This window comes from Alligator mississippiensis, chromosome 12, assembly GCF_030867095.1.
Source record: "Alligator mississippiensis isolate rAllMis1 chromosome 12, rAllMis1, whole genome shotgun sequence".
NCBI classification, from domain to species: Eukaryota; Metazoa; Chordata; order Crocodylia; family Alligatoridae; genus Alligator; species Alligator mississippiensis.
The window spans coordinates 46,780,746-46,802,589 of record NC_081835.1 but is presented as its reverse complement, the minus strand read 5'-3'; the positions used below and the strand labels follow the sequence as shown (position 1 = coordinate 46,802,589).

The following is a 21,844-nucleotide window of genomic DNA, read 5'->3' as shown; positions in this document are numbered from 1 at the left end:
GGGGCCCTTCTCCAGCAGGGGTGCAATGGCATAGACTTTTATTTATAGTAACAAAAGTCCTGAGGGCATCGGCTCCCAGCCCAGGGCCCACTGTTGCTCCTCAGATTTTACCTGGCTCAGGCACCAGAGCTGTGATCTCCCAGAGTAGGATTCCCCTCTTTTGGGGCACATCATGCAGCACACACCAGCACGCCCTTCACCCAGGTCAGCAGGGCCCATTGGAGCCAGCAGGCAACGGGCACTGGCAATGTGCTCTTGCTGCCAGGGACATCAGTGCCGTCAATGCCAGTGAGGAAGGTTCCTGCCCACGGTGCTCCAGGTAGTCCCAGCCCCTGGGAAGCCACTCAGAAGTGGAGCTGGACAAGGTAGCGGATGCGACACTGGCTCTCCTGGTAGATCAGGTATTCGCTCTGGGAGAAGGAGGAGTCCTGGTATTGGGGCATGGTGATGGGTGGCCCCTGGGACACCAGCACCTTCTTCCCATCTATGATCAGTTCCCGGTCATAAGCAGGGTCTGGGGGATGGGGCGGGATTAGTGCATAAGAACCTCACCCCCCTCCTTGTCCCATCTTCAGTCCCATCTCCATCACCCCCACTCAGGTTTGGCTCCCCCCCAGGTCCTGTTCTAGGTCTCGCAGCCCAGTGCCTGCCCCAGACCCCTTCCACTCTAACTGCTCCATCTCCATTGCTAAGTCCCCACCCAGATGCCAACCTATCACCTCCATACTGCCCTGCTCCCATGTCTCTACCCATGAGCTGGCAAGGATGGCCAGCTGGAAGAGCAGACTGGGAAGCTGTGGGTTTACCTGGTTCAGTCCTGCCACAGGCGATCACGCTGTTGTAGTTGGCGGGAGGCTTGCGCAGTGAGGAGTCATCCTGCGTGATGCGATACTCCTTGCCCAGGGCTACCTCATTCAGGAACATGATCCCAATCTGCTTGGAAGTACAGCGCACTGCAGGGAGACAACAGGGCTGAGAAAGGGTCCTGGCTGCAGGTGGCTTCCTGTGCCCAGCCTACTTCTCCCCAGGGCACACAAGGCTCTATTTGCCCTGTTGGCCCTCTCCAGAGCTGACGTCTGCTAGGAGGAAGAGATCAGTGCTCTGTAGTACCCTCCTCCTGGCTGACAGAAAATTGGCACTGAGGGCCAACCCTGTCCTACCCCACTTGCCAAGGAGGCAGGAGTCTGGGCTGCGAACTTGGGGGTGACAGCAGAATGTCATGAGGCTAGGGGAGAGAGGGGATACAGTGAGACAAAGGCTGCTGGCTGCCAGGTTGCCATCCAGCTCCCTGGCTCTACCCTCAGCTGTTCACTGTGCTCCCCAAGACTCCTTTGCATGGCCTGCTTTCAAGGACTCAAGTAGAGTGAAGGGAGACAAGAGGACTCCCCTCCCTTTTGGCTGATAAGGGCCTCTTAACCCCATTGCTTGCAATGTCCAACTCAATCCAGCCAAGTGGACTGCACCTCCAACAGGAAATGGAGGCTTCAATGACAGCATCACACCCCCTGGACAGATCCTCGGCCTGAGGATACTGCCAGTCTCCCCCGAGCCCTGAGGGAAGCGAGACTGCAGGAGCAGGTGGGGAGCACAGAGTGGAGCAGGAGGCGGCCCTGGGGGAGTTGCACTCAGCTGGGGGAACCAGAGCCTTACCGTATCCTGCCGATTTGCTGTTCTCTGAAGCAAAGTAGAGCCCCTTGCCCACACGGCCGCCTGAGTGTGGCATGATGCGCAGACCACTCTTCAGGATGGCAACAATGACAGCCACATTGGTGCCATGCCATAGCAGGCGCCGGTTCTCCAGGCTCTCATAGGCCTTGAACCGCTCACCCTGTGGAGACAGAGAGGTGCAGCACTCAGTTCTAGGCAGACTCAGGGCTGTGAGCTAAGCTCAAGTGTAGTCACTACACTGGTCTGGTACCCGAGCCAAGATGTACTGGTACTACAGGAAGACAAAAGGACAATGGAATTATTAATTTGGTAGCCTTTATGTATTACTAATGATGGAGTTCAAATTTCTGCTAAAAATACTGACGTCACATGGGGAGATGATATAATATAACCTGGAGAGGGTCCAGAGAAGGGCCACTCATATGGTTAAGGGCCTGCAGACCAGGCCCTACGAGGAGAGACTAGAGAAACTGGATCTTTTCAGCCTCTGCAAGAGAAGGTTGAGAGGTGACCTTGTGGCTGCCTATAAGTTCATCACGGGGGCACAGAAGGGAATTGGTGAGGATTTATTCACCAAGGCACCCCCAGGGGTTACAAGAAATAATGACCACAAGCTAGCAGAGAGCAGATTTAGACTGGACATTAGGAAGAACTTCTTCATAGTTCGAGTGGCCAAGGTCTGGAACGGGCTCCCAGGGGAGGTGGTGCTCTCCCCTACCCTGGGGGTCTTCAAGAGGAGTTTAGATGAGTATCTAGCTGGGGTCATCTAGACCCAGCACTCTTTCCTGCTTATGCAGGGGGTTGGACTCGATGATCTATTGAGGTCCCTTCCAACCCTAACATCTATGAATCTATGAAAAGAAATGGCAGACCTCATCTGGTGGAGAGGGGTCTGGCATAGACTTTTACATGGGCAGGCCCTCTGGGGAGAGCAGTGGGTTGGGGTATGGGTATAGAGATAGGTAGTGGGTATGTGCTGTGAACTGTGCAACAGGTTTTTAATGATTTAACTGTCAAAGTGTGCTTTGATCTGCCAAGTGAGACACAGGGGCTGCTTGGCAGAGTGTTGGAGGTACAGTTATTTATACACACACACACACAAGCTTTTTTTTTTTTTCCAAAAAGAAAAGGATTTGAGCAGAGATAGATTTAAATGGAATTGTGTAGTGGAGGGTGCATCCCTGTCCAAATCCACTGCAGACAGGTTGCCCTACACTGTTGTAACTAGCTTCCCACTGGCCAGCTTCCCAGTGGGAGGGTCTCGATTACATGCCGACTTTATGAAAATGGGAGACTCTTCCCTAGCTTGCTCCTGCAGCTGTTCGGCTGAGGGTAGCTGAGACTCGGGGGCATCCAAGCCCTAAACCTCTGGGCTTAGGTTTGCACGTAGGATGCCTGCCATTGGATTTGGGAGGATATGAAGCCCAAAGCTGAAAAGTCTGGGGTGGAGGATACTAGCTAATTATAGCGCCATATATGGCCTTTGAATGATTGAGTTTTGCTCAACTGAAAGGATTTAGAACTGATCTGGCTAATTTGACCTGGAATACATTTTTCCCCAAAATATAAATAAAAAAAGTCAGAGCTGGTAGAAGGGCTGGGTCCTTGCTCAGCAGGTAGGACTCAAAAAGCAAGTATGGAGAGGAGCACCAGCAGGATGAGTGACCCATTTCAGGCAGCAAGGGGAAAGCTGAAGCTTCAGGGCCCTATTAGTTGAGGTTGTATGCAGACTGCCACACATGGGACACTTTTCAAACACCCATCCACCAAGTTACCTTTGCCAAGTAAACCCACTGGTGTCAGCAGTGCTAGGAGCCCTTGCGTGGATAGAGCTCTCCTGGACACCACAGTTGCAAGCACCAGACCAGCAAGACCCAGGACAGTCTATGATTAACACAACATATGCAGATGTTTAGCTGTCACCCTGAGAGCTTCCATGTGCCTGTGTCCATGTTAGCAATGGCTATGTGGCAGGGTGATCAGTTCTCAGCAACCAATTCCCAGGCACATTCTGCATCCCAAAGGCTCCTATTTGCTCCCAGTGTGTGAGCAAGGCTCCGAGTTCTCTTAAACCAGCCTCTGAGTGGTCTTCTGCAGACCTCTCACCTCCCCCTCCCGGTCCACCTTCCAGATGTTCAGGATCTTGAGGTTGTGGTAGGTGCAACCAGTCTTCTCAACATAGGTTTGGATCACCTGCAGGAGAATAGAGTGAATCCTGGGGTACAAATACTGCTCTAGCCACCCCCAGCACAAAGATCCATGTGTATCCTCTCAGCTAAGGGCTGGAAGCTGGTCTCTGCCCCACATATGTAGGTCTTTCTGCCAGGTGCTGGTGAAGGCTTGGACACACCTAAACCAGCCATCTGCTCCCTCAATACCCAGACAACCCCACTCCATGCACCCACTGGCTGCTCCCCAAACAAGGGATTAATCAGGCTGTGGCTCCCCCCACACTTGACCATCAGCTCCACTACTAGGGCCTGCACCCCTAGGTTGCCCACCACAGCCTCCAGGTTCTCCCTGGAGGCCCCCTCAGCCATGCTCTCAGAGCTGGACGGGGAGGGCACCCACTGAGTAGCTGCCTACAAGGCTGAATTGTGCCCTGGTAGGAAACAGCTACCTGCCCACTTTCCAGGTTCAGCACAGCCAACAGGAGGGCTTCATGGGAGGGAAGGGGGGCCTCCAAGGACCAGCCTGGACATGTAGAGGGAAGACATCCTTGCTGCACTCCTGGGGCCCACAGATCCTCTCAACCTGGACTAACATTTCTCCGCCCAAACTGCTGCCTACACCTGCTGGTATGGGGCCAGCTGCCACTGTACCTGGTAGTCCTTGGATGTCGGCACCAGCAGGGAGAGCTCACATTTGAGGAGCGCATAGTCCTTATCCAGTGGATGCGGCACTTCAACCTTCACCTGCTCTTTCTCCTCCTCCTTCTTCTGTGCCTGCAGGCTCTGAGCCAGCTCAATGTCTGCCAGCACCTACCAAGGCAGAGACCCAGCCTGAGCTTTACTCTGGAAGCACATGGCAGGGCATCTTTAGGGAAAAGGGGACAGCAATCCTGGGGGTTCCTTGCCCACTGCTTGTCCTAGTACCTCACACAACCTAGCTGAAACATGTGTGCCCCAGAGGTCCTCACAGGAGGCTGTCTCTAAAGAGAAGATGGCACTACACTCCTGATGGCTCATAGAGAAGGAGTTTTTCCTGAACACATTAGTGGAAAGGGCTGGGGCCTGGGGGCAGGAGCCTGGCAGTGCTGGTCCCTACTGCCACAGCCCACAGAGCAGCAAGCAGCAGACTAGTTGCTAAAGATTCCACACTGGGGAGCTGGCAGAGCTGCTTTCCCCACATGCCAGTCTCCTGAAGGAGCAGAAGACACATGCAGGCAAAAAGAGGACACTGCAGCTTCAGGGCAGTCTCTGGATGGCTATTTCCAAGCCTCTTTCCTGCACTGACTGTGCTTCCTGACTCTGACCAGAAAGCAAAGCAGCCAATGACACTTCCAGCTGCATACAGCACTGGGCAGGAGGCACAAGGACAGCCACGGGCAGGAAGGGTTCCCCTCACATCAGGTAATGCCATACTCCCTGTCCCCCAGTCAATCCAGCCTTGCACAAGTTTGCCCTCCTCTGAGCCATGCAAACTGCTGACACCCCCCGCAAGGCAGCCCCTATTTGGCTGCACAGAGACCTGGCTGCAGCCCTGTGGGAGATGCGGGGGAGGTCATCCCACCCATGGAGAGGACCCTTACCAGCAGCATGTCCTTCTTGGCCTGGAGGACCTCCTGTGTGTTGATGGAAGGGGGTCGGGCCCGCCCAAAGTTGTGGGGAATGACTGTGTAGAAGTGGGAAGACAGCTCCTCCAGCTGCCCGTAAGGCTGGGACGGTTTCTGCAGGGCCTTCTCAATGGCCTCCAGGGCCTCAAAGCCCTTGGCAATCTGCTGCTTGCTCAGCTTCCCCAGTGGCATCTTCTTCACATCTGCAGGAGGCAGGCAGCCACGGGTGTATGGGATGAGCCAAGTCAGTCGGGGCCCAAGCACTCCACCCATGCCCACCCCACACCCTCCTGCTGGTGAATGACTCGCACAAGCTCTCGAGATCAGGCAGAGGCCTTGACATCTCCCCAGCAGCCTGCAAAGGTTGGGAGTTTCTCTGCCACATGAGAGAAGCTCCTAGGATCCCTCCAACTTCCACCAGCCTCCCAGCTGAGGGGCTTGCACTGCAGACTCCTTCCTCTGAGGCATGGAGGAAAGAGCAGTGTCTCACTTTAATTCATCTCATCCAAACCTCAGCAACCCTCCAATTCCAGCTTTGGAGACCCTCAAACATCCCCCTGCCCATGCTTCCCAATCTGGGGTGAAGCTGTCCCCAGCTCTTCTAGTCCCAGACAGCTCCTGAATGGATATCCAAACATCATGCAGTTCTGTGATGCAGGCCCTCTAGGCAGAGGGCACCACACCCACCTCCTGCACTGTGCTTGGGCTCACCAGTGCCAGAACTTGGCCCTGGCTGAGTGGTGGCAGCATCACAGCCCAACATCCCATCACAGCATGAGCTACAGAGCAGCAGCCTGGCCTCAGGGACAGTTCATGCCACCCTTTAGCAGTGCCCCACCCCTTTGGGGTGTGGGGCCCCTTGGGGACCCTGGCCCACTCCCCTAGGCTGTACCTAGGTTCATGGTCTGCATGGCTTCTTTGAACATGTTGTTGCTAAAGATGAGGGACACCAGCTCCTGGGTGGCCTTGTTCAGAGTACAGGGCAGTGTCTTCTGCAAGCAACTCTTCTCTCCATCCACACTGTCTACCTGGGGAGGACAGGAGACAGCCCAGGGCCAGATTGGCAGAAGAGCACTCTTTTGCACACGTGCACACACACACACACACACACACACACACACACACACACACACACACACACACACACAGAGCAAGAATTTCCCACTTACCCAATGGGACCAAGCAGCCTAGCTGCGTGGGGAAGACCCCCTCCGCACACACACTCCACCCCCAAGTTCACTGCCCTCCCCAGCGGTGACCATCTCTGATGTGAAACAGCCCAAGGAGTCAGGACCACTGATACAGGGTTCCTTCACTCCAGCAGCCATGGGGATGAGCCGTTGCATTGAGAGCCAACCACAAAGGTGCCTGTTTAGGCATTGTGCAGGCAAAGTCCCCCCCTCACCCTGTTGCTCCCACAGATGAAGTGACACTTCTGACAAGACCTTGGCAATACAGCCCCACACTGTGACTGCACAGCAGGGGTGGGTGGGGAGGGTGGGGCCACTGCTCTCCATCTCTCTAACAATGCCAAGCCAGCCCTGCAAGCCCTGGGCACATGACACCCTGGTCCATGCTGCCTCAGACAAACACAGTTGACCCAGTGTGGGAACAGCTGGTGAACCCACCCCCATGTGCACTGCTCACCTTCACAGACACTTCCCCCTCCTCCTCATCCCCAGGCTGCACTTCGATCAGCGTGTACTTGCCAGCGTGGGCCACAAAGTTTTCCCGTTCGGCCCAGCTGTTCTTGGTCTTCTCCCTAAACTTCTTCTCAAAGTCCGTCTTGGCTGTTTCCAGGGAAGGGAAGCTGGTGAGCTTGGACTGGCCCGGCTCTCCCTAGGAGAGGCGGAAGGGAGCAGGGTCAGGCTCAGCTGTCTCCTTTTGCCCTTTCCCAGGACTTTCCCCTAGACTGGGACTGGCAGCTGAACTGTATTGTGCAGCCACAGGCACCACGGTTTCCAATGCACGGCTGCAGCCTGTGGGGACTGCAGGACCCAGCATGTTACTCCCCACTTGACCGGGGCAACAAGGTGACACTGCTCACTCGGGACCCAGAATTGCTGCCTGCCGCACCCCTTGCAGCGTGCAGGGGTGCCAGTTCCAGCAGACCTAGCTCCCCCCATGCTGGCTTTGGACTCATCTGCATCTCCAGCTTTGCCAAAATTGAACTGACTCATCTCAGAGCCACACTTGTGCTCTCGTGCCCAGTTTTTCTGGCTACTCTGAGGGAAAAAGTTAATTTTCCCTACCTCTGATGGGGGATGAGGGAGGCATTCATGTATCCACAGTTGTCTGCAAGCTCCCCACAGCCCCAACCTGAACCACCACAAAGAGGAAAGCAGAGACCAGGAGACTCAGGCTGAGGGAAAGCAGGCCCATTTGAGAAGAGAGAACAAATGACTCGGTCCAAGGGGTGAGGGACCATGCCATGGGGGGACAGTGTATTCTTATGAGAGGCGGCACGCGCCTGCATGAGTCCTTGCCAAGTAGGGTGACCACCATCCTGTTTTTTCCTAGGACAGTCCCAGATTTTGGAGGCTAGTCCTGGGTGCAGTGTATGGTCCAGCAGCACAGTACCCCAGGAAGGCAGCCAGGAAGATCGCCTGTCACAGCATGCCGCTTCACCTCCACCTCTTCCTGCAGCCAACCGCTGACTTGGAAGGGAAGGAGGAAGGGATGTCCTGTATTTCCAACTGGGACAGACGGTTACCCTATGCTGCGGGGCAAGGATAAGGCAATCTACAGACGAAGCAAAGCCTTCCTAAGGGTGGGGCCTGGCTTCAAGAGACCCAACTAAGCTCCCTGGAAGGCTCCAGAAAAAAGCCAAGACCAAACCTGGACTCTGGGAGAGCTGCAGACTTAAAGCTATGGTTCTATAAGAAAAACCCTTCAAATGCCTGGAAATGCAGTGCTCAGGCCAAACCCGGCTGACCCTGCCCCAACCACCACCTGGCATTTGCGTGCTTTTCTTCATTGTCCTGCTCAACTGTCAGGACAGGCCAGCTAGGTCTCTTCTGCCAGGGAGTTCAAACAGCACCCATAAAGAAGCTGCAACCAGAGCTCTGAAAAGTCAAGAAACCTGGCCTGAGGGCTCCTGGTAATGTGTCAAGGAGGCCTGGAAATGACTCACGCTTTTGCAAGCAGCATGGTTTGGCCTGTGACCGGAGGCAAGCTGATGAAGTGGGGGAAACTCGCAGCACTCACGGGCATGCGCGCGCGCACACACCCCCTTGAGGCAGCTGGGCTCCAGGCACTCAGACAAGCAGCATTCATGATGACAATGAATGGCCTGGGCTGCAACTGGCTCTCTGGTGGCAGCAGCAGCAACTTTTCTGCCTGAGAAGGGAGTTCCTAGCATGAGGCAATAGCTCCAAAGCAACAATTCGTGGCTAGCACTGCAGCCAAATGTCTGTTATCCCCCCTCTTCCCCACAGCAGGGTGCTGAGCTCATGAGGGTCCCTGTTTAGCAGAGCTCACCACTGAAGCAACCAGGCTGTGACTGCCATGAGGAAGGCAGCCAACTCCCCCACCGCAGTACCTCCCATGCTTTGGCAAAATGCTGTGCTGCTTTGGTCCCTCTCTCCTGGTCTGTGTGGAGGGGTGGGAACAGCACGCTGTATCCCCTCTGACCAAACCTCCTGGGGGAGTTTACCCCACTGTTACCCCAGTGGCCAAGGGCCTGATTTGTTGGTGACTATGGGCCAATGCCAATGATCTCCCGGGGGGAGGGGAATGACAGTGCCATGATCTGCCTCTAAGGATGGGGGAAGGCAAGAGGATGAGAGGTCGAGTCACAATGTGTGACTCAACACTTCTCCCTCTCCATTTCCCGGAGAGAGCAGTTTCCTGCCAAGATGATTATCCAGGACAGGTTCCAAAACACATGGCCCACGAGAAGATGAGCCCTGCATGGGGAAAAAGAACAACAGATGCAAATCTGGAAAGACTCAGCCATGCTCAGTCCCACGGGACAAAGCAACCCAGTGGTGGTGGGTGCTTTAGCATTATCTGATGGGAACCAAGACAGATGAGCAGCCAGCTCTGCAGACACAGCCAGGAGAGACCAGGAGCTGAAAAACAAGTTCAAGGAAGAATTCCATTTTGCAGGTATAAGGACCTGGCAAGTCAAACCTGTTAATGAAGCACCGAGGACCCAGACTAGAGGAGCTGCCAGCACCACAGAGACCAATTGCTGGACAAGTGTTAACACCCCAGTACTGGCATGGGCGGGCAAAGACCGCATCACCCCTAATAGAAACCTCCTGGTCAGAGAGAGGAGCTTCCCCTGATGGGTGGGCAGGAGAGGCCCTGTCACATGGAAGGGGCAGGTGCTTGGGAAAATACTCACCACACGGCCCCAGTGGGTCCAGCAGCTGTAGGCGCCATTCTGTTCAATAAGCTGGATGATGTAGAACTTGTTGTTGTTGTGCCCAATGTTGGTTTGGTTCAGCGTGCACTCATAATCCTCGTGAATCTAAACCCAAAGTACCACGGCATCCACTCAGCAGAAGTGAGGATGGACATTGCACCACTCTGGGGTCTAACAGGGAGGGGTCCCCCAGGCCTGTCCTGAGGAGAAAGGTGAGCTGACAGGGCTTTTGCTGGGCACAGAGGGGGAGCAGCCTCCTGTCAACTTTGCCAGTGTGCCTCCAGATTCACATGGAGTGAAAGCCCCCAGGAATGCAAAGCCAGAGTTCTCCAAGGGAGGGAGCTTCCCCTCCAGGGCAGAAAGAAGCCCTCTGAAGGACAACATCTAGCCAGGTGAAGCAGAAAGGTGTCTCTGCCCCCTGACTGTGCCAGAGGGGAACATGAATCCAGGTAACTCCCCTCTTACCTGGGCATCACTGGCACTGCTCAGATGACAGGCAGAGTCAATTTTGGCTTTAAGCTTCTCCTTGGGTGCTCTCTTCAGTGCCTCCACAGTGGAGTGGAAGCTGTCCACTTCTGGCTCTGGCTCTGGCTTCACCTTCTTGCCCTTGGTTACTGCTTGAGCCTTGGTAGCTGCCTTGCGTTTTGGGGCCATGGCTCTCTTCAGGTAACAATCAGGCTGCTGCAACAAGAATTGGGGCCACCATTAGACTGTACCGAGACATTTATTCCCCGTAGAGGCAAAATGGAAGGCAAGAGGTTCAATCTCTGCCACAACCCAGCAGTCTGCACAACACCTAGACACAGCTTCAATCTAAACTAGCGGTAGGAGAGAACATCAAGAGATCTGTAGGGCCATGGACAGAGAAAATAGAGGCACTGGCAGTCAAGGCAAAAGCTGGAGGTCTGGAGATCTGAACTGCCACCAACTCAACCTTGCAACTTCGTGCAAGCAAGTCATGTTGCAACTGTTCCCACCCACAACATGGGAATGAAAAGCCTTTCCCCACCTCCAAGAGGGGAAGTATGAAGTTTCAGCGCACTGACTTGTGAGGAGTGCTTAGAGATGGACACTAAGCAACTGTATGAAAACTCACATTTGCTAGTGCTCTTCTAGCTGGACTGCAGAGTCTTTCCCATTACCTGCTCTTTCAGAGGAAGCATCTGAGTCAACTCCTTATTTCCTGGCACAATTGTCATCCTGTCCCATCCTCCCCCTCCCAACCTTGTGTACCTCAACAGATCCCAGTAGAAGGGAGGAATCAGTGGTCAAGTCACCCCCTGGTATCATGTCTGTCAGAGCTGCACTTGGGTCAGCTCCACCAGTTACGTTTCACCCCTCTTGGGAGCAATCACAAGGACAAACCAAGCCAAGAGTCTGGAGCCTTGTGGAACTGGCCCTAGGCCCTTCTCCAACCTAGGCCTCAACAGCCCTTGGCATGTAACCTCCAAGGCCATCACTTCCCTATCTGCAGGACAGAAAGAGTCCAGGTGGTTTTTGGCTAGCATGACTGTTTTGTCTTGGGTTTTGGCCTCATGTCTTTGCATGTGCTCTCTTACCACAGAGAGAAAAACCCAAAGCAGCTGCTCAAGAATCATCAGCTGTCATAGGTAGGCATGACCAACATTCAGGCGTCAGCCCATGCTCAAACATCTAGCTTGTATTTCTCTTTCCTGAACAGAGGCTGATACATTTCCTCTTGGAGAACAGCCAGTCCTACCTGGCTTTTTCCCCCCCCTCGGGTAGTCAAGGGCTACCTGGCCATCCAAACTCCTCTTTGTTCCTTGGGCCTTGGTTGTCAGGACTGGCATAAGGCACAGTGCATGGTGGGAGAACCTCAGTCTGCCTTTTCCTCTGTCTGCCAGGGACTGCATTAAATAGCTAAGGACTGTTCTTTAAGATCTCCCAATACTTCCTGAGCTGCTATCTACCTTCTGCCAGGGGCCCAGAGAATCCCCATTTTGCATTGGTCTGGAACATGAACAGGTCTTTATTCCAGAGAAGGGAAGATGATGATCAGATGCCCCATTCTCTGCTGCTCATGGCCTCTCTCATTCTTTCTAAATACCTGTCCACACTAGTTTGAGAATCAAGACTGAAACCCACATTGTTTCAACTTGGTTAAAAGTAGATCCTATAACACTAGTTTCTAACACTCCTCACCTAGCTATACGAAGAGCCCTACTGCTTGAGAACAATCAACCCATGGTAGTTTTGAAGCACAGCAATAATACAGTTGAACACATCCAAGGAGAAACCTGTTTAAAGAATTTTTAAATGCTGATCACAACCCAGCTGTCCAAAGCCACAAGTATGCGCCCCTTGTGAACTGCAGTACCTAGCTGAGTCCAGGAAGCACCCGCACCAGACTCAGCTTAGCTGACCTGAGTTAAACTTTCAGATTTTATTCACCTCTATTTGCAACTCAACAAAAAGTGTCCAACATGAATATAAAGCATTCCAAAGCTAGAGCCATAATATCCTCACAAACAAAACATCCCACACAACAAATAGCTGGCTAGGACTGTCCTTGGACTAGCTAGAAGAGCTTCCCTTACAGGTTCTCTCTGGCATCATGCAAAGCAGGTTTCTTTCTTGACCAAGGGCCTATTTAGGAGGTTTTAAAAGAAAAAGATGATTCGTTGTGCCCAGTTTTGCTTTGTCAAGTGCATAAATAAAGCCTGATTTTTCAGAATTATTCTAATATTAAAAACATATGACAGCTCCTAAAAGTAGTGGATACAACCCTGGAAGATTCTGTGGACCACCTGCAAAGTGGCAGAATAACCAAGGAAGCAAAATCCAACTAATGGGAAGTAAAGAGGACTTTTATCAACTCCTTTAAATGCCGCTGTCATCATTAAATGTGTTTATTTCAAACACTCAACAAACACTTTGGAGAAAAGTTCTCTTTGGTAAAGATTGCAGGAGCAATCTGCAGAAACTGTTTCCAAGGATTCCCCCAGTTTACCTAAGACAAAACATACGGAAAGCCAGAGACAAGGCAGCCTAACCCCACCAAAGGATGGTCCATGAGTAGAGGGCCTTTTCTTCCCACCGCAGCAGAAAAGAGAAATGAAAACAGCTCCAATGTAGCCCTTCCTTTCAGTCCCAAAGGTAAATTGAATCCAGCTGGTCACCTAGCAATCTTTTGCTGCAAATTCTCTCTTGGCTTCATTTGCCTGCACTAAATCAAAGCAACACAGTGCTGGCACACTGCAAAATAAAGAGGAATTCTGCCTTGGAGACATCATTTGATTCAATCCATAAGGCACTTGGAAGGGAATTAAACATAGAAAACCAAAATGAGGACTAAATGGCAAGGCATCCATACTGCAGAAAAGATCTGGGGATCAGAGCAGCCCACGACTGAATAAGGAGTCAGCTATGCGAAGCTGCTGCAGACTAAGGCAGATGTCGTTCTGAGAGGTACTAAACAAGGGTATCGGAGACAGGACCACAGGAGGTACTACTGCCCTTCACTCAGCATTGGCAAGGCCTCTGCTGTGTGCAGGTTTGAGCAGTATGCTTCAAGAAACATGAGGACAAACTGGAGAGTCTGGAGCACAGCAACAAAAATGATAAGACGGTTGGAAAATGTCATCTAGGAGGTGAAAGAATTGAGTGTATTTAGGCTAGAAAAAAGATGAATGGGGAGTGGTAACTATCTTTAAATAGGCACCAGGTTGTTAGAAAGAGGATGGTGATGGTGATCAAGTGTTCTCTAGGTCCGCTGCAGGACAAGAAGAAATTTGCTTAACTCATAGCAAGGGAGGTTTTGGCTGGATATGAGAAAAATACTTCTAGCTGTGATGCAGAAAGACTACAGAGCAAGGTGGTGGAACCCCCTTCACTAGAGCTTGTTATGGCCAAGGTAGACAAACATCCATCAAGAAAGGTTTTGGTACACCCGAGCCTGCCTTGGAGGAAGGGAATTGGTTGGCTGACCTCCTGAGGTCCCTACCAGCTCTGTGTGTGTGTGTGTGTGTGTGTGTGTGTGTGTGCGCGTGCGTGTGTACGTACACATATGTACACATGCACAGAGCCAATGTATTCCAATCTTGTCCCTCCCTACCATGCCCTGCAGTCATTATTCACATTCTAGAGCTCCACAGGACTCCATATGAACATGTGTGTGTCATGAACCCCATTACATGCAACTGTGTACAAATAGGACAGAAGTACAACTGCAGAGCAGAATGCACTAGGGTCTGGCCAGCTTTTGACCTGCCCCTCTGGGGAAGCCTTGCCTCAGCACGGGTAGTAGCAACAAGGTCAGGTAAGCAGGTATAAGCCTCACAGGTACAAAGGGCAAGGTGGCACACAGGAGGGAGGGGCACAGTTTGTCCAAGTGGTCTGGTACCCAGCAAAGCAAGAGGGGCATTGGAAAGGCAGGGATACAGGGAGAGGGACAAGGTGGCACAGCAATTATCATTTGCTCCTGACCCAGGATTTCTTCCAGGACAGGAAAACTGGGAGTCTCACTCCTTCAGTCAGTCCCAGGGCAGACCAATCCTGACCAAAACAACAGATTCAGACCAGCACCCCTGGTGTCCAGTCATGCTCTAACAGGCCAGGAACTGAACGGAGAGGCAGGATCCCCTCACTTGCCTTCTTAACCCCCCCTGGATCCTGGCAGCACAGGGAAGCAGAGGGAGCGCTGCACTCACCTGCGGGAACTACCTGGGAGCTTGCAGGACTAGGGTTGTTCTTCTGTGTCCGCAGGGAGAGGCTGGCAGGGCCTGATGCAGGACAAGTTTGGACAAGCTGGAGCTGGTGCTGCTGCCTGCTCACTCGATCCCTCCCTCTCCCCTCCTCCTGTGACTTCAGCCTTCTTATGCCAAGCAACTCCCCCAGCAGGAAGGGAGCCAGCTCAGTCCGGCAGGCAGACAGGAAGGGAGCTGGCAGCACTATACCTTGCTGTCAACCCTGACTCTAGCACCAGTGGGCAGCTCTTCCTCTGTGGACACCTAGCCAGATGGGACCCTAGGGCTGCTGGGAAGCAGGCAGGGAAAGGAAGTGAAATGGCAGCTAGAGAGATCCTCCCCACTAGCAGGGAGGCTGGCCTGGGGCGGCAGTTTTCTGGGCCCAGCTCAGATCAGATTCCTATAGCTCAGCTCTGAACACAGCTGCCTCTCTGCAGAGTACAGCAGGCAGTGAACACCCTCAAGCTGAGGGCCACCAGTGACCCATGGTGCCAGCACCTTCCCTGGTACCATAGGTGTGTGGGTGCAAGGAGTGTGTCTGTGATCCTCACCACACAGTGACCTAGACTACTTACCACATTCCTCAGTCAATGGGAGAGTCCAGGAGTCTTCCCTGTGCCAGGGGGGCTGACATCTGCCTGGGCACACTGCAGTCCCTGCACCTGTCTGCTCCAGCCCTGTCAGTCAGCAGCAATGTGAAGGTTATCACATTCAGAGGAGCACTCCCTAGCTCTGCACGGACCCCTATGCAGAGGGGCACCGCTCCTTACCCTCCCCAGCCAGCCACTTGGTGCAGGGGGTGGGGTGGGGTCTCTTACCATCTGCCCAGGCCCAGGGAGCAGCAGAACTAGAAATAGGGTCCTGCAGGCGGCAGCAAGACCTGCTGCACAGCAGGCTAGAAACAAGCACTTGGCTCCAAACAGCTGAGGCCTGTACAGGCAGCTGTACTCATTGCCCTGTGCTAAGGGCCTCTGCAAGGGAAGCAGAGGCACAGGGACCTTCCAAGCAGGGACCTCAGCTCCCCCCAGCAAGGTCCAAAGAAAGGCATCTGGCCCAGCCACAGTCCTGCAGCTCCACTGCCCATTCAAACCTGCATAAAGAAAGTGAGACATACCCCACCATCCCAAGCCCACAGAGTTTCAGCCTCAGACACACACCCAGCTCAAGCCCAAGGCTCTTTTCCTGTATCAGAAAATGAGAGTAGCATTGGGCACTGCCAAGAGGCTGAGATGCAGTGCCTAAAATCTGCCTGTCCCCTACTTTGCAAGCCCCCAGGCTCAGCCCCTCTGTACCTTATCACCTGTTTTGTTAATCTATTCTGGCTGGTACCTGTTTTCTCTGCCCCCCTCCCCCTTACTGCCCTTCCTGATCCACCCCACTTCCACCCACCCACCCACTCTCTGATCTGAGGTCGTCTCTCTTCCATGCATGAAAATGCAGTGAGGTGAATGGAAGCAGGGCAGAGAGCTCAGGGCCCCTCCCTACTTCAGCTGTACTACCCAGGCCTCCTGCAGGACATGCCAAACAAGGCAGGCATGCTCTGCTAGCAGCAAGGTTTGGCGTTTCTTCTCTGTGCAACTGTTTCTAGGTTGGACATGCAACCAGCCAGCAGCTCCACCAGGTATGATGCAACTTGGCTTGCGTTCTATAAACAGCAGCTGATGGCTGTGCTGGCTAGCAGGGGCAGGTACCACACACACACAGCAAAAGAAACTTCTCTCATTGGGCTTTCTTCCACACCCCACTGGTCTCTGCATTGGTACAAGACAGTGTGAACAGACAGGCTGCTGCAGAAATAGTGGCCAGCCTGGGCCTCCCAGCCTTGTGCCACAGGGTACATCAGCACCAAAAGGAAAATTCTCCAGCACCTTGCAAAATTTAGGGATGGGTGCTGATGAGTGTGAAGATTAAGCTGAACTGGGCCTATTCACAAATGTTAAAATACAAAATACCGATGACAACTGCATAGTGCAAGAGGATGCAATTTTGTATCTGGACCTTCTGAAAAGAAATAATGAGGCATACTTCAGGGGTGCACTTGGTAGCCATGTTTATCTGAGATAAGAAGACATACCAAAAACTAGAACTCTTGGTTCCAAAATGATACCTTTTATTAGACCAATTGGGAAATCACAAGAAAATTGTCCCTTTTTGCAAGTTTTCAGGATCAAAGTCTTTTTGTCAGGCTCTGGGAAAAGAATAGATGGTACACGATGGTAAAAAGTCCCCGTAGGTGGGAAATAAACTTCATTTTTGCACAAAGGGAGCTGAAAATGGAAGGCTGTCCCTTTGGGTTCATGAGAAGACACTCCCATGGACTACTTCCATTTTATCTCACTATATCTATGATGGTTTTAAGCAGGCTCCTATGTGTCTGGTATGTGACTGTGTGAAACGTCTATCCTTAATTAATTATTATAATAAATATTTCTTTGCAATTAACTCACGTTTATGTGCAGGAAGAGACATCCTCTATATGGGTTTTGATAGGTGCCTCCTGATTTAATTTTGTTTTGCCACAGTGGTTCCCTTGATCTTCCAAGGGCAACTCCTCAAAAACTGCAATTTTCCCAGTTGTTAAACAGTTTCTCAATATGTTCCAACTCAGTAAAAACTGATAACCTCCTGTTACTGAAGAAGGGAATTCAATCAAAATTGGGACTTTCTGATACCTAATAATGAAGAGTTTGATTAACAGGATTTTCCTGTTAATTATTGCTTGGGTTTCTCTCTTGATTTACACAACTGCAAGAAATGCTTTGAAGATGCTGAGCTAAATGGTATAAAAGAGGAACAAAACAGCTAACAGGGCACGCTTCAAGATTGAGAAATCATTCTGACAACTACTGCTGTGCCCAGCTGATCTTCTGGTGAATGGATTGTCACCTTGAGAAGCTGACAGGACTGAGACTGTCTCTTTGCCTGTATTGGTGAGATAATATTAGGGGTACACCAATAGAGATTTTTTTGGGCAGATACCAATAGCTGATTTTTAAGGAGGCATATCGGCTGATACCAATCTGATTTCCGATATGCAACCCAGCAGCTTGAAGAGCAGTGTCCAGCCGGTAAGTCTGTTGTAGTGCAAGAGGACGGGGAAGGGAAGGGTTGGGGGGGGGGGCAGCAGATTGAGACTCCTGTGGTGAGGGAGGGAGTGACGCAGGGGCTGTGGCAGGGCAGGGCAGGGCATGGGATGAAGCTGTGGCTTGTACAGGGGGTGCCAGGGGGGTGGCTCCTGCCACTGCAAGCACCCCAGGAGGGCATGGGGGGGGGGGGGGGGTGCCCCACGGATCTGCACATGGGGAAGGCCAGGCCAGGCTGCTCCTGCAGGCTGGGGCCAGGGGCTATGCCAGGCTCTTCCTGGAGGGGACTGGGCTGAGCTGTACTGGGGCAGGCAGCAGTGGTACAGGGAAGGAGGTTGGGGGGGAGGGTATGGCGAATTTTGGCATGGCTGCAGCACCTCCCCCACCCCCGTAGACCCTTCCCAGCACTGCTGCCACCCGCCCCAAGCACAGCCAGCCCCAGCCCCAGCCCGCAGCAGCCCTTGCCCTTGCCCCACATAGATCCAGGAGGTACACCCCCCATGCCCTCTTGGGATGTGCACAGTGGTGGGAGCTGCCCACCCCCCCGCACCTCCTGGATGAGCCGCAGCTTAGTCCTGAGCCCCACTCTGCCCCAGTTGGGCAGCACTTGCCCCAGCCCCAAACCCGCCCTCACTGCGGGGGCCTTGATCTGCCCCTCCATACGCCTTCCCTTCCCCCTCCCCTTCCACCACAACAGACTTACCAGCAGGACACTGTTCTTCAAGCTGCCAGGCTGCATTTCGGAAATCAGATCAGTATGGACCAGCAGGTCTCCTTAAAAATCAGCTATTGGTATTGGCTCCAAAAATCTGTCTCCCTTGATTGACACAACTACAAGAATGCTTTGAAGATGCTGAGCTAAAGGGTATAAAAGAGGAACAAAACAGCTAACAGGCCACACTTCAAGAATGAGAAATCATTCTGACAAGAACTGCTACCATGCCCAGCTGATCTGGTGAACAGATCAATGCCTTGAGAAGCTGACAAGACTGAGACCGCCTCTTTGGCTGTACTGGTGAGATACTAACACTTTTACAGCTAAATATACTGGACTTTGCTTTTTTTTAAGGTTCATTTAACCGTGAACAGTTGCATTCTGAATAGTCCTGAATCCCATTTCATAACTTAACAGGTGCAGCTGCCGGGGCTGAGGTCCACGTGCTCAACAAAGGGAGAACAATGCCCTCTAGTGCCTACAGCACAAGGAACCAGACATCTGCAGGCAGCTCTGTGGCAAAATCTCACTCATCCCCTCTTGTAGGCGGGGCATGCCATTGCCACTGCTGAATTTCCTGCGTGCTCTAAGCTTCCAATCCAAACAGAGCCCTGGCACTGCTGTAGGCCAACTTGTGGTGCAGTGTCACAGAGACCCTATGCAGGGGGATGCTTGCTCAGGACCAGTGCAGCCTTGCCTAGTCTCTGAGAACAACCCCTGAAGCCAGACCAGGTGTGGCTTTGAGAACAACTGAGGAGGAGTCAACTTCCCACTCCAAGACCCCCGCCTTTCAGCCTCTCACTCTCTGGTTCTCTGTGGCCCTAGCTTAACAAGATGGCATCCAGTTCCTCTTCTGAGAGAGGGGCTTTACCTTTTAATGGGAAGAACATGCATAACCTGTTTCCAGCCTTGACTCCAAGGCCAAGCTGGAGAAGTGTGGCTGAAGCAGAAGGCCCTGAGGCCTATTTCTGCATGACCATAGAACAAACCTATGCAAACATAACAACTAACTTGGTCAGCAAAGGAAGCAATCAGCATGTCCAGTTAAGCCAGTAATGACATTTAACTGAACAGAGTAAAAGGCCTGAATATTAGAAAGACTTTGAGGTAAGTCTGGACCATGGAGTCTTTCTCACTCAACTTGCCAACTCTGACCTTGATTCCTACCAAACCAGGACCCTGCTATAAAATACACTCACTTCTGCCCCTCTCTTGCATATTGCTTCCTGTGGGAAGCTCCCCTCCATTTACATGCCTCCCCTCTAACCCCTGGCTCTTTTGTTCAGCTTTTATTTTCCACTGCTCCACATCCCAGCCCCTTTATACAGACCTGGGCAAAACAGTTTGCCTAGGCCTCAGTTCCCCCCCAGGCCCCAGTTTTTTCCATCTCTATAACTGCTACAAAGTAGTACATAAAGCAGATATGTTCCATTTCAGTTGTAAGCATGCTAATAACATTTAGCGAATTATGCAAATCTATGTGGTGCCATATTTTAACCATATGTGTATGATAAAACTTAACAGAAGTTCCCAAAAAACCTCCAAGGCAGGCCAAAAGAACCAGAGTGCTCATCAGCTTTTTTTTAACCTTGTTCGTATGAACTGTTTAAAGTGCATTGGCAAGGGAAGAAGTTAATTTATGGACTACTGAGCACCACCTAGTCTAGGAAGATCCAATTAATGGCAAGACCAAATATAAGGAGGCTCCTCTGTTACATTTCTCAGTGCTAAATCTTGGCTAATTTACACCTTGCAATGACTGCTGAGGAACTGGTTTGAAATTGCTCTCAGGGGCATTGGGAACAAAGTAAGTTTTTTAAAATGTATAGTCCTTTAGCTGAGAATATAAAAATTAGACCTTCAAACACTCCAGTTGGAGACTGTCTTTTGAAATAAATGTAGCCGTTAGCCCTCTATTCTGACCTCGGACAAAACGGAGAACTGAAAAAAGCTGGGTAAAGAAGCATATGCAGTATACCTTCCTATACATCTTTCTGTTAAAAAGACTTATTGGGCCTGCACTAAAGTCTATTTTCATTTGCCTGAACAGTCTTCTAGTTAGTTAAAAGCCGACAGGCAAATGGCTCCATTTAGCAGAGTTCAACTGGTTAACAGGCTGATGATCGCTTGCCTCAAAACCAGGCTGCCCACTAACATTTAATGACTGTCCTTAGTCTGTGAGGGATATGGTGGAGGTCTTGTCCACCAAAGTGGACAATCATTTATGGCAGGGGTGGCCAACCTGCAACATACGAGTCATTAATAGCACAGACAGCCCTTCTGTGCGGTAAAAGGGAGATCAGGGAGGGGACAGACATGAGTGGAGCTAGGATTTTAAAAACAGGGGTGCAGACAGTGTGGGGAGTTCTTCCATATAAAGCAGTACTTAAGTTTTCTCCAGGTAAAGAGAAACAAGACGCTTTACTAATGTACTAGAGACGTAGGGATATATTATTCAGTTTAACATTAAAGAAAAAAACAAATATAACTTCACTGGAATGGGTTACACATTGTCTGCAGATCTCCATTGTCAGGAGCAGCTGACAGGAAGCAGCACCGCAGAAGAGGAGCTAGCTGGATTGGTGGAACAGGAAAGACCCTCAAAAAGGAGAGGGCTTTGTTCCCAATGCCCAAGGAAGAGTTTAGAAGGAAGCAGGTAGATTTTAATGAGCCATGAATTCAGCTGATGCTCTCACGGCAGCTCAAATGGAGGCGGCTGGTTTGCAATTTGGCTGGAGCAGGAATCAAGGAAGGGTGCAAGTGCACTACTGCACTGCCTCTGGAGAGGGCAGGGAGCAGAGCAGCAACCTGGGGACAGGAGGGTGCAGAGCTAATCTGTGGCCCTGCCGCGGGCAAGGCAGCCTCCACCAGCCAGCGCGACCACACTGCCCAAGATAACAGCCAGGACTCGCACTCTGATGGGGCCAGGACGCATGGCTCACATCAACCCCCCCGGCCCCAGGTCAGCTCCAGCTATCTCCAGCAGCCAGCGCCGCCCACCGTGCTCCCGCCTCCCCGGCATCGCTGGCTGAGGTGCCAGGTGAGACGATGCCCCTCAGGGCAGCAGGTGCTTCTCGACCAAACTGGGACTAGGGGCATCACTCCCAAACTGGGCACCAGCCACTGCTCAGAGCCGGGCCTGCGCCTCCAGCCAGGACTACGCACCCCAGGCCCAGGTCTCGCTGCCCCTGCCTGGGCCCAGGCCCTACTGCTCCCCGCTGCCACAGCAAGGCCGCGCCGCCCCCTGCAGGCCGCCGCAGGCTCCTGCACCCTCGCGGCACGCACTTACCAGCAGCCCGACAGAGCGCAGCGCACCTGCGCCGGAAAAAAACCCGCCCCCCTCGAGGGAGTCTCTCTGATGGCAAAGACGGTTTGGACGGACAGCGCAGGCCGCCAATAGGATATGAGGAGGCGTGGCCCAAAGGAAGCGCTATCCTATGGGGGAGGGAGGAGAGGCCGGAAAGGAAACTCAGAGAACGAGGCTAGACCGCCCGCCCCCGGCAGCTGTCCCAACCAATGGCGAGG

General features: G+C 52.4%; 1 protein-coding gene across 7 annotated transcripts; it reads right to left on the bottom strand.

Annotated features, from left to right (window-relative positions):
* Nucleotides 1–21: 21 nt before the first annotated feature.
* PARP3 (poly(ADP-ribose) polymerase family member 3) lies at nt 22–21,742 on the bottom strand. Of its 7 annotated transcripts, none has more exons than XM_014600143.3 (11): nt 21,609–21,742; nt 10,281–10,496; nt 9,795–9,920; nt 7,091–7,282; nt 6,336–6,471; nt 5,420–5,646; nt 4,491–4,649; nt 3,775–3,861; nt 1,651–1,828; nt 807–953; nt 22–514 (listed from the first exon to the last, which is right to left on the bottom strand). In XM_014600143.3, exons 2-11 carry the CDS (start codon nt 10,467–10,469, stop codon nt 345–347), a joined length of 1,611 nt encoding a protein of 536 aa, XP_014455629.1. In that variant the 5' UTR covers nt 10,470–10,496; nt 21,609–21,742; the 3' UTR covers nt 22–344. The 7 variants fall into 7 exon arrangements, with proteins under 7 accessions (XP_014455629.1, XP_059571391.1, XP_059571390.1 ...); XM_059715408.1 differs by lacking the exon at nt 21,609–21,742 and adding an exon at nt 18,308–18,446 and having other exon boundaries at nt 22–410; XM_059715407.1 differs by lacking the exon at nt 21,609–21,742 and adding an exon at nt 18,308–18,442.
* Between the last annotated feature and the right edge of the window lie 102 nt (nt 21,743–21,844).